The 12,705-nt window shown below is 41.7% G+C and overlaps 1 protein-coding gene across 2 annotated transcripts in view; it reads left to right on the top strand.

Annotated features, from left to right (window-relative positions):
• The window catches only part of CC2D1B (coiled-coil and C2 domain containing 1B), a 38,456-nt gene that overhangs the window by 15,049 nt on the left and 10,702 nt on the right, over positions 1 to 12,705 (top strand). For both annotated transcript variants that reach the window (XR_013987851.1, XM_081010823.1), the window contains exons 7-15: positions 903 to 1,209; positions 1,415 to 1,539; positions 3,182 to 3,257; positions 4,979 to 5,074; positions 6,210 to 6,340; positions 7,290 to 7,362; positions 8,012 to 8,136; positions 8,787 to 8,982; positions 11,232 to 11,404. Coding sequence is in view for 1 of the 2 variants with exons in the window: in XM_081010823.1 (XP_080866949.1) it covers positions 903 to 1,209; positions 1,415 to 1,539; positions 3,182 to 3,257; positions 4,979 to 5,074; positions 6,210 to 6,340; positions 7,290 to 7,362; positions 8,012 to 8,136; positions 8,787 to 8,982; positions 11,232 to 11,404 (1,302 nt within the window). In the remaining variant the exon portion in view is untranslated. The remainder of the gene's footprint in view (positions 1 to 902; positions 1,210 to 1,414; positions 1,540 to 3,181; positions 3,258 to 4,978; positions 5,075 to 6,209; positions 6,341 to 7,289; positions 7,363 to 8,011; positions 8,137 to 8,786; positions 8,983 to 11,231; positions 11,405 to 12,705) is intronic.

Here is a 12,705-nt window from a genome sequence, read left to right as displayed (position 1 = left end):
CTAGATATTAGAGATAGCTACCATGTAACACACAAAATAGAACTGATTTTAAAAGCTATTGGCTCCAGCGGGCAGGGTATTTATGTTTAGGGAAAATCAGGTGGAATCTTGTATTCAATAAATACCTGGAGGCAGGGAATAAAAGCTAAACATTGGTCTTGCAGGCTTAATTATTGGTAGAGTTGAAGATTCAACAGGATCTGTGAGGATTCTCAGCTAGAGGTCACTAATTGAAATGTGTAGCTTTCCTACATTAGAGATTTTTTTGTTGGAGTTGGGGTTTTCTAGTCACTTGGTTGGATGGACATTATTTTGTGTGTTGATTTTCTGTGCCTGTGCTTCAGAAGAAAGCAGAAAAGTTCATTTATTTATCATTAAGACTTGAAATTCAGCAAAATGGGTACAATTTCTCTTCCTCTTTTGATGCATGGGTATTGTCAGAAAGCTACTGCATTTTCCCATATCGTGTTGTTGAGTCTTTGCACAGTCCAGTGGAAGAGGAATTGCAAAGCTTTATAGCACTATAGCTCCCATCATCCATGACACTGGCCATGCTAGTTGGAACTGATGGAAGTTGTAACCCAGAATATGACAGAGTTTTATCATTTTGTGTGTGTGGGTTGGGAGTGTTTCATGGATCTCGGAGCATTGCAAAATGCTGCAGTTCCCAAGAAGGCTGTAGAGTGTGAGATTCCAGGCACCTAAGAGGTCCCAGGTATAGCTTGAAGGTACATGAGGCCATCATCTTGCCGTAGCGAAACTGATCTGGACGTGTTGAGCACCTGGATGGGAGACTACATGGGTCAACAAATGAAAGACATAGCTTGATTGGAATGATCATATAGGGGATAAGTATTTAATCTATGCTGGGTAATTGAAATCGCTACTCAATCCACTACTAGGCATTGGAAACCATGCTGACTGCAGTGAAGAAAGGGAAAAAGGTGAATGAGGAAGAAATGCCACCACCTGTAGCATCCGGGAAGAGCTCTGTCACAACTCCACAAGCCGTGCCTTTGAATGACTTGCCTAAAAACTCAGGCAGCCAAGATGAAATAACTCTTCCTGAAGGGGAGGAAAATGAAGGCTCTACTACAGACCATGAATTAAAGAACCCCAGCGATCCAGAGCTATCTGTGAGCACACCTGATCTCCAGAGCCAGGATGCAGATTCAGGTGTTCTGGGAACAAGTAGCACTTCTGAAAACAGTAAGTAGTTTGAGTGTGGCCTTTTCCCCTGCAGCATCCCTATTCTGCATATGTACAAAAAAGTGCCACTTTTCTGCTTGTTTCTTCCATAGGGTGGACGGGTGGTGGACCCAGGTGCCTAAGGAACTATGGTCCTCATGGTGTTTATAGTAGATGTTTTATTGGCTATATAGTAGGTGTTTTTATGTTTTGTTGTCTTGTTCAGATTCCCCAGACCTTGGCACACGGGCACTGCTTGTGACAAGAGAGAAGGAGTACAAACTAGCAGCGCTCAAAGCTAAACAGAAAGGCGATCTGGAGAAGGCAAAAGAGTACATGAGGACTGGGAAGGTGAGGCATCATTATTTTCAAGCTAAAGCAGGTTTCTGCAAACCATAATTGGTGTTGATGAGCTTGAGGAGTCTAGAATATTTCTTTTTCTGTGTGTAAACGTATATGTTACTTTCACCGTGGGGATTTCACCCCCATGGCAAACTTCCAACCCCAGGCGTACATGAGTTGGAGCCACGGCATATTGAGTTTTCCAACCTCTTCCAGTGGGTCACCATGGAGCTGAATTGGAAAAGAGGCAACTCGGTATAATGGCCCTGACTCATGCAGTAAATTCTGCTTTGTAATATGGCTGTGTAATGGGGAAATCGCCATGAACTAACTGACCCCATGGTAAATGTAACATATGGACCAGCTCCCTGTTCCTTTCTTTTTAGAGTGAAAGTCACAATTCTGCAGCTTTCTTGTGTCAGGATCCCTAAAGCAGAATTTCACTAGGAAAATCTACATTCTTTGACCAGATAAATAAATCTATGCAAGTTAAATATTGATAGAGATCTAAAAGAACTGTATCTACCTGCATACAAGAGTATTGAAGGGGAATGAGGTGATTTGTGCATGTGCTGGGGACTGAATGAAGGATACATCCATCAAAGAGAGAAAGTGGGGACTTAGGGTCGCAGGAGTGCATCTTGCTAACATCTGGAATCCACATCCCATCCCTTCTTATTTTTGAATCCTAAACAGAAGTTCTCTGATTCAATACAAGTTGTTTAATGGCTAGAAATTTGAGAATGCCTCTCCTATGGGAGGTCCAGAGAATGGACCTTTTCTGTGGTGGCTCCCTGTTTGTGCAGTGCTCTCTTCAGGGAAGCTTGCCTGGTGCCTTCATTACATATCTTTAGGTACAGATGAAAACATTTCTCTATAACCAGGCCTTTGGCTGGTTAACAATCTATGTCTTTTAAATTGTGTTTGTGGGAGGGAGGTTGTTGGTTTGTTCTTGTTCCTATTATGTGTTTTGGGTTCTAATTTGGTTTTTTTATGTTGTGAACCACCCTGTGATCTTTGGATGAATGGTGGTATACAAATGTTAATACAGTGGTACCTCGTGTTACAGACGCTTCAGGTTACAGACTTTGCTAACCCAGAAATAGTACCTTGGGTTAAGAACTTTACTTCAGGATGAGAACAGAAATCGTGCAGTGGCAGCGGGAGGCCCCATTAGTTAAAGTGGTACCTCAGGTTAAGAACAGTTTCAGGTTAAGAACAGACCTCCAGAATGAATTAAGTTCTTAACCTGAGGTACCACTGTAATAATAATAGTAATTTCAATTAGAGTGGGTATCTGGGATGCCGTACAGTGGTACCTTGGGTTACAAATGCTTCGGGTTACAAACACTTCAGGTTACAAACTCCGTTAACCCAGAAGTAGTACCTCGGGTTGTGAACTTTGCCCCAAGATGAGAATGGAAATCGTGCAGCTGCAGCGCGGCAGCAGCGGGAGGCCCCATTAGCGAAAGCACGTCTCAGGTTAAGAACAGTTTTGGGTTAAGAACGGACCTCCAGAATGAATTAAGTTCGTAACCCGAAGTACCACTGTGTGTGTGTGTGTGCTAGTTCTGTGATCAGAAGCACCATTCTGTGAACCGAGTTGAGATCAATGTCATGCAGACCCTTTGGCTTTGCATTTTTGTTGTAGAAGTTCAGCCTGGTTCTGGAAGCACTGGACAGTGGGCAGCCAGTAGACCTCAGGGATATGCCTCCAGCACCACAGGGTAAGAGCAAAGGAGATAAATGATCTTTCCAGTAACTAGAATAAACTGAATTGCAGATAAAAGATGAAGGTTTATCACACTGACTTCAGATATCCTGCGGTAAAAACCCTGCAAAGGATCTGTGATGTTGTGAAACCATCAGACTTTCATAGTTTCAGTTTTCTAATGGCATCCTGCTTTCGCCTCCAGATCAGTAAAAAGAAGCAAGTGAATCTATCTAATATAATGTATTGCATGTTGATTTTTTTTTTTCTGTCTTGAGTAACTTTGCAGTCATTTGTTTTATTTTTCAAAACCAGGTATTCTCCATATTTTGAAATTGAAATATCCTATTCTCTGTTCCCACTGATGTCTCTTTGTGTGGATTTTTTTTTCAGTGAATGCATCTTCATTTGCCCCCTGCATGTCTCTGCTTAAGGTTAAGTGTCTGCTGAAGGGATATTGTGTTTCTGAGCAGTCCAAAGTGCAATATCTTGCGCCTGAGAGAATGCATTTGCTATGTACTGTTTTAGTGTTATGTGACTCCACCTTTTCTTTTTCCTGGTTGCAGTTACTTATAAACATCAGTTTCATGCCCGTGCTATTACGTAAACTGAATTCTAAACTGATTTTGTTTGGGATGTTTCTACGTTTCTAGGATTTGGAATTAATTACATAAAATTAGTTGAGTGGTTGTCCCTATTTACTGAGAACTGGAACTGCTTGGACAGCTAACAAATATGTAAAGGAGTTGGAGGAAGCGTTAGTGTATTTGGTAGTTATTCTAACAGTGGAATTGTGGGAGTTAGGTGTTGGTGTTCTTAGATCACAACCACACTGCAAAAACATTGATGCAAGACACAGATCCTCTTAGATTTCCGTAATTTTCAAATAGGGTGACAACAAAACCGCTAACAAATCACAGAATCCTTCTGTGAATTCTGTGAATCTATGATTTGGTGGTGGTGGATTTGAAGGAATTCATGTTAAAAAGTATGAGGCCCCATTAGAATCCATACCTGGGATCAAAGCTTTTGTGCCACAACAGTGAAAAGTGTCATTTTTTTAAATGCTTCAGTTGCGACATGGGTGGGAACATTTGAAAAGCTTATGCAATTTCAAGAGGTTCCATTTTATGGGATCCAGTGTGTCAGGCTTATCCCTCTCTCTCTCCCTATCTTCCCCTCTCTCACTCCACATTGCCTTTGTCTCTCTGGCATGCCATTTCTTTCCTCCGTCCCTTCTCTCTATCTCCTGTAGCACCCCATTTTCTTTTGCCTAGCAGCTTAATTTTTTTCTCCCTAGTCTCCCAGGTTACTCACCTATACTTCTCCTATCCTCTCAGTTGCTCTGCTCTCTGTTCGGCTGCTTTAGGTGCTAATCTGAGCCTTGAAAAGCACATAGAGCTGAAAGAAGCAGTAGGGGCAACTTCTCTTCAAATTTCCTCCTTCATCACTTTGTACTTTTCAAGAGAGGGAAAGGTAACCATCCTCGCCACCCCATGATGATGGCAGTGATGGGTGGAGGGCAGTGCCATTGTGCCTGTGGGTGGCATGCTGGCAACCCCAGACTTAGAGCGGCATTTGTTCCCATTGGAAAAAACAGCTTCTCTTTACAGTACCAAATTTTCTTTGGCTCTTGTTGAATTATGTTGCAACTGTAGTGAAGAATTTGTATCTCTACGCTTCCGTGCCTTTTATAAAATGCATTAAATTCTTTTCCCTTGACACCCACATTTTCAGACCTTGAAAGTCCAGAAATGATACAGCTTCCCTCAAAACAGGCATCATCTGTAGCTGTGGAAACCACCCTTCCTGTGACGGCACCAGACAGTCAAGGTAATAAAGCTTCGGCTTAGATGCGTTTTAAAGCAAAGCCTCTCTCTTGTGAGGTGTATTGTATAGATTAGAAACTCAGATCTTACAGTATAATAGGTATGACCAGCATTTCTAATCTATATAAGTGCAGCCTGTGAAACTGTAGTGCAGAATTGGAGAAACTGAGAAATACCTAGATTGGACGACTGGTTACTTAAAATTTGGCATATCACTTCAGTAGTTAAATTAACAAATATTAATTAGGTTCAGGTAACAAATTAGGTAACAGATATTAATTAGGCAAACTAGACAGAGCAGCAATACTTCTATTGAAAAATGAAGCTTATCCATTCCTTATTGGACTGACAGAACACGAAACAATATTCGTCTATATATGCTTTTGGTAGATACGGCATCAGTCATATGCTTGGGTGAAATTTAATGGTAAATTTAAAAAAAATTAATGGTAATTTGCAATTCTGATTTTTGAATAAGTATACAATCAAATGAGTAAACGGTTAATTTTTAATAAGTAAGCAAGCAAGCAAGCAACACTTCATGGTAATGTATACATATACAGTATAGGTTACAACTTTTTGATAGGTTATACATATGAAAAAGACAGGGAATGATCTTAAATTGATGGACCATAGTTTCTTGTTTGAAATATTCCAATTATATATAGTCTTAAGTATGCAGGTATTTGTACTGTGTTCTTTTTGTAGTGTGGGGGGGGGGAGAGAGAGAGAGGGAGAGCAAGCACACACACACACACACACACACACATATGCATATATAAATCTGTCTTTCCATATATTGCAACATACACCTTTCAGACAAGAATAAAGTGTGTCTTTCTTTGAGAGACACAAACACCAGAAGCATTTTTTCATTTTGTTTTTTTAATACTGTTGCATCTGTTTGTGTCAATGGGAAAAGGAGAATGGATTAAAGCACTGATGGGGGAACCACTGACCCTCCAGAAGGTGTTGGGCTCCAGTTCCAACCAGTGTGGTCAGTATTAAAGGCTAGTAGAAGTTGTGGTCCAGCGACGCCTGGAAGACAAGACATTGTCCTCCCCTAGGTCAAAGTGCGAGAAGCAGGTGCCTATATTGTGGCTGAGCTCATATGATACGTTCTTTGGATGCTTTTAAAGGTCTCTTGCCTCAGCCAAAAACAGTGATGGAGGCTTTGCAGCAAAGACTGGAGAAATACAAAGCAGCAGCCGTTCAAGCCAAAGCAAATGGAGATGATCGGAAGAGCAGGATGCACGAGAGGATAGCCAAGGTAAAGAAGAAGCAGCTCTGTGTGCTACCACAAAAGTCCCTTGGTTATAATCATTTTGTTGTGAGCCTCTGCTGTGATATATCAGATCACAAAAGATACTGATTATATAACAGCAGTGAGAGGATCTTCTCCTGTTTGAACGTATTACACCAATCCGGACCTGACTGCGTTGGCTACCAATTAGTTTCCAGGCCCATTTCAAAGTGCTGACTTTGACCTTTAAAGCCTTAAACTGCTCAGGATCATGGTAATTTAAAGGCCTCTCACCATATGAACCAACCTGGACCTTATGATTGTCATCTGAGGCCCCTCTACAGGAGGTCTGGAGGGTGGCAACATGAGAACGGGCCTTTTCTGTGGTGACTCCCTGCTTTTGGAATGTTTTCCCCAGGTAGCTCGCCTGGCGCCTTCATTACATATCATAGGGAGCCAGGCGAAAACATTTCTCTATAACCAGGCAGTATACAAATTTGATAAATAAAAATAATAATTGTTAGACTTGTGGAATACAAGCTCGTTGGGTGGTGAATTTCAGCATCACATATTTCACATTACACTCTGAGAATGTCATTATCAAATTTGCCTGCATTAAACTCAGAAAGACTTACTTCTGAGGAGACGCATATAGAATTGCACTCTGAATAATGTTAACCATCATTTCATCACATTTACTAAGAACGTGGGGCAAATATTTCAGCCCTTTTCTTAAAGCCATGTGGAGGGGTTGTTGCATCTGTGTACTGCAAGCCCAGCAACAGAGGCAGTACATGGAGGAAGGTTTGCATTTTTCTAGCTATGAAATGTTCTGTCTGGAGTGCTCTTAAAATGTTTTCTAATCCTTATGGCATAAAGGGAAACACAACAAATGAGTGACAAATAAGTATTTATCTCCCCCTCCCCACAACCTGTCAGATGACTGTATTCTCTAACCAAATTTTCTCCTTAACAGCAATACCAAGATGCCATAAGAGCCCATAAAGCAGGAAGGAAAGTGAATTTTGGTGAACTACCAGTTCCCCCTGGTAAGTATGCAACACTGTCAGGGCTGTGTGTTGAAATGTGAGATACCCTCGTGTAAGTGCTTTGCTCCTGGCACATTTGCCAAAAATGCTTCAGGAGACTCCCTCCTACTCTGCCTTGTCAGGAGACTGGCTTGGCTCCATGACAACACTACAGAATGTGCTATGAAACTGCTTATTGTGACTGTAAACTTTCATGAAGTTGCACGATAACAGCACAGAGGGCCTCTTGAATTGCAAGTTAGCTCGTTGGTTTTCAGCTGGTGGGTTGGGACCCACTACCAGGTCATGACCCCTGAGCTAAGGTGGGTTGCAACAGCACCATACAACATATGACCCGTTTGAGGAGCTGGCTGGTTGAAATTAACCATAATTAGTGTTAAACATAGCTCCCAGTTCACAAACAATTTAACTAAAATTGAAAGCTTCCAAACTTCTCCTCCTCCTCGGCCTGAATGTGTCAGTGATCCGTTTTGTGGGCAGCCGCTGGAGTTCATGCTCAATACTCACAGAACTTGTATCTTCTGAGTATAATGATAATTGTCATTTCAACTTTTTAAATCTGTAGTTCTCCTCATAAATGTGTGCTGTGTTCATCTTCATTTATTTTTAAGGCTATCTTCTGGGGTTTTTTCTTCTCTCTTCTCCTCAGGTTTTCCTCCGATTCCTGGACTGGCTCCTGCAGATGACAATACTGTGGCTGCCGTCCTTGAAAATGCTAACAGGCTGGTTAAGATGGAGGAGGAAGAGAATAAAGAAGAGGAGGAGGAAGACGAGGTGTGTTGCTTAAAAATCTGTTTGCTTACAGATACAGAAGAATATTCTTACCATTTTAAAACACAAGTTACAGCCAACTATTTCAAAAGCTGCTATTGCTGCTGTTGTTGTTTTTTTAAAAAATCCTACTAACCTAGTATTACATACACAGAAACATTTCCAGTCACCATTTCCATTCCCTTTAACCCATCAGGTTAGTCATGTTCATGCTTTTTAATGGGTCTACTCTGAGTAGGACTAGCATTGGCCACAACTCAAGAAGCTCTGGTAGTTAAAACTGCTTATTCCCTTTAATTTCCTAATGCTAACTGCTGAACTGGTTAACTCACAGACTTTGTGTTAGGGTACCTAGTAGTAGCTCATCTCCTGTTAAGCCACACTCTGCACTAGGACTTCAGATGATGAATCACTCTATAACCCATTTTGTTGAAGACGGCCTAGTGATGATGACTACAGTGCTGTTATTAAGGAGTTTTTCAGCCTCTTAAGATGACTTTCTGATCCCTTTAGCACAAAAAAGGTCTCTCTTCTGTAGCACCACAGCAGATGGCTGCTGTAATGGGATCCATTTGTTTAGTATCCGTCCTCATCTTGGGCCCTATATCTGAATTTCCTGCTCATTGCATTCAATTCCTTTCTGATCCCACTAGGGTGAGCCTTCCATACAGGCTCCAGCTCCCAAGAAGCCCACTCAGCTGCCTAAGAAGCCAGTGCAAGTTGTTCAGCCAATAACTGTGCCATCTGCTGTAATCCCGGAAGAAACCTCTCCAGAGAAAGATATTTCTCAACCCACCCCTGTAGCAGCCCCAGAGAAATCTACATCCATTGAGCACATCTCTCCAGTTGGTAAGGACTCAAAAAGCTGGCTGAGAGTTGTATTTATTTCATTTACATCAAGCAAGACTTAGGAAGTGATGTATTTTAGATACTTAAAGGATGTTAGGAATGAAAAGGGGGAAACAGTTGTTCACGCTGAGGATAGAACATGACAAAAATGGTACGCAAGAAATACATTCAGTGAGGCTTAACAGAAGAAGCCTTTGGGACAAAGCCCTTGTTGTCTTTTCATTTTCTGAGCTGTGAAATGCTGTGTTTGGAGTGCTCGTAAGATGTTAACAAGCCCTTTCTCCCTTTCAGTAGAATAGAAAGATATGTAGAATCTGGACAGCAAATGAGTGACTAATACGAATTCCTATTCTGACCCAAATTATCCACTTAAATGTGCACATAACAGACAGACCCCCTGCTGTAATCAAGATAACTACCAGGACACTGCTACTTGCACTGGTTCAAGCTAGTCAGTGTTTTGTCTTCCTCCTAAGCAGTTCAATGACACATGCTTGACAGTGTTCCGTGGAGATATGCCACACATTTGCACAGCTTGGATGCAGATGGCAAGCTTGCATTTGAGAAAACAGGACTACCTCTTGGCTAGGTCTGTTTTTTTCTCTTACTTTAAGGAGCTTGGAAGAGCTAGTGTGTGCTCTCTGGAAAGGACATCATAAAGATACCTGGCAGGCTTAGTGAAAGTTCTTGCCTCCCTGAGAAGTGTCCTTTCTGCCCCTCTTTTTTCATGTCCTCCCCCACTCCTTGCAAATGTTGAGCTCCCACACACAGTTTAAGTATTCCATCTGAGTCAAAGCCTGGCAAGCAAGGCTTTATCTAATGGATGTGGCTGTGGATGACTGGGCAGATTGCACACAGGAGATGCTACGGTGTGAGGGCGGAAATAAATAGGAGCCACTGCCACACATTTCTTTCTGCACCATTACTGCCTATTCTGTGTGTCCCTGGGATGAGAAAACCTTCTGTTTCTCTCATACAGCCTTGTGTGCAGAGTGGGAATACAGCTAAGCAGGAAATAGCTTTCTATAGGTGTTACTATTAGTACACTGGTACCTCGCAAGACGAATGCCTCGCAAGACAAAAAACTCGCTAGACGAAAGGGTTTTTTGTTTTTTGAGCTGCTTCGCAAGACAATTTTCCCTATGGGCTTGCTTCGCAAGACGGAAACGTCTTGCAAGTTTGTTTCCTTTTTCTTAACACCGTTAATACAGTTGCGACTTGACTTCGAGGAGCAACTCATAGAACGCGGTGTGGTAGCCTTTTTTGAGGTTTTTAAAGACTTTGGTGATTTTTGAAGCTTTTCCAAAACTTTCCCGACACCGTGCTTCGCAAGACGAAAAAAATCACAAGACGACAAAACTCGCGGAATGAATTAATTTCGTCTTGTGAGGCACCACTGTACATCAAGCCCTTAATAACTTGGGACCAGTTTACCTGCAAGATCGCTTGACCCCCCTATATTGCCCACTCAACTTCAGTCTGCAGAACTGGCAATGTTACAAGCAACAACTGTTGCCCATTTCACATTTGTAAGATATGAATCTGATAGGGTCTTAGCCTATTGACATCAGGCAGGCAGCTTCGCTGTAGCTTTTATGACGCCTGTTAAAAACATTTTTGTTTAGATGAGCCAACCCAGATGTGTAGAATGTGAATGTATGTTTTAATATCTTTTGGGTTTACTGCTGAATTTATTCCTTTAACGTTTAAATTAGTTGTTTTTACTGGTAATTTTATTGTTTATCCTCATTGTAAACTGCTTTGAGGGAGTGTGTGTTTTTTAACAATCAAGCGGTTTATAAATTTTATAAATTTATAAATAAATTCTCTCCTCCAATAGCACAGGCACACTTTGTTTTATTGCGCTTCTCACATATTGCTCATTGCGAGGACGCGGGTGCAGCTGCAGGCAGCCTGGCTGCTTCTGGGGAAGAAAGCCCTGCTGCTGTCGCCCCCTCCCGCTTCTGGCCACAGGAGTGGAGCTGGCTAGGGTTGGAGGTGGGTTTTTCCCCTACCGCCCCTGCAGCCAGCGGGGGAACCTGGCTTAATAGACTATATATAGTGCAAGCATAATTTTTATATGCAGTGGGGAACCAAAATGTTTACGTGGCTCGGTTTATTGCAATATTCACTTTATTGCAGTGGTCTGGAACCGAGCCTGCAATATCTCCAAATCTGAAAAGTGTGGTTTTTTTTTTAAAAAAAAACCACAACTATGACAACACCCCAGTTGTTTTGCTTCTTTGCAGCTTTAGAGCACCTTGAATTCCTGGAGAGTAGAAGGAAACAGTACTTAAAGGCTGCAGTCCAGGCAAAGAAGAGAAATGATCTGGAGCAAGCCAAGGCATTCCTAAGAACAGCCAAGAGCTTGGAGCCAAAGATCGAGCGGGCAAAAAGTGGCAAACTGGTCGACATTTCCAAGGTTAGTAGAAAGATTCCTAAGAGTGTATCAGGTCTGCTTTGAAGGAAGCACTGTTCACACCACTATCTGTCATCTGATGTCCTTTGTTGCCTTTGAACACAGCTTTTGTGGATTTTATTTCAGAAAACCTTGTAATTCTTTTGAGAGAGAGGCAAGCTTTTCTGCCGTTGGGCCTGACCATAGGCCTTCACTCTCATCCTGGCTGTTGCCCTGCCTCCTCTCCTTGAATTGTAGGAGCCTTTTACTTTTTTTGAAATTCTGAATTTGTTCAGTTGCACCCAGTCTCTGTCTCTCTCATGCACACACATTTATATGTATATGTACATATGTATATTAATTATATAAAACTTCACTTAAACGTGTGGTGCCTTGGAATGTAACCTGCATGTAAATGGGAGCTTGCTTGTATGTTTTATTCTCAGCCATCAAAATTGCCTCTTCTGAGTTATTATTTTGTACTTTATAGCCACTTCAGAGTAATAATAATAATAATAATAATAATAATAATAATAATTTATTATTTATACCCAACCCATCTGGCTGAGTTTCCCCAGCCACTCTGTAGGGAATAAGGGGAGGGAGGCACCTAATTCTGTTGCCTAGATGGCCTTACATTTTTGCAATTTTCACACATATAAAAATACATACGTGCAGGTTACAAAAATGAGACTTTGTTTTTACATATTGCCTTAAGTTACTTTGGGTGCCTCCAGTTTGGAAGATGAACAGAACTGACTGGGTTTATGGTTGTCCCTTAACATATATGAATGTAGTGCAGACTTTTCTCTGCAGGAAGGGGAGAATCTCTACTGCTGGGATTAAAATATGTAGAGCAGGGGTAGTCAACCTTTTTATACCTACCGCCCCCTAATGCATCTTTCTTGATGGTAAAATTTCCTTGCCGCCCACCAGTGCTCGATGGAAGGAGGATTCAGCTTGTGCCGTAGAACCCCCTACCGCCCACCTAGAATCCTGAAACGCCCACTAGTGGGCGGTAGGAACCAGGTTGACAACCCCTGATGTAATGGGTCAATTTTTTTCATATGCATGAGCTGTAGTCAACTATTTATATTTGCCCTGGAATCCTTTGGTCTTCTATTTTCTTGTTTGGTATCTTGAATCACTGCTGTGGTAATGATCAGAAGCGTAGGGCATTTCAAGATTGTTTAAAACCTTACTTGAGGAGTGTGGTAAACTTGCAGTCACTAGTTGGTTTTCTCATATTGATAAATGCTTGCAGTGCTGTTGGAAATTCAAGACAGTTGGATGTATCATTCCTCGTCGTTACCTGCAGGTCTCAG

This window comes from Podarcis pityusensis (genome assembly GCF_964106645.2).
Source record: "Podarcis pityusensis genome assembly, chromosome: 6".
NCBI lineage: Eukaryota > Metazoa > Chordata > Lepidosauria > Squamata > Lacertidae > Podarcis > Podarcis pityusensis.
The sequence above is the reverse complement of the archived record's forward strand: the minus strand, read 5'-3'. Positions and strand labels throughout refer to the sequence as shown.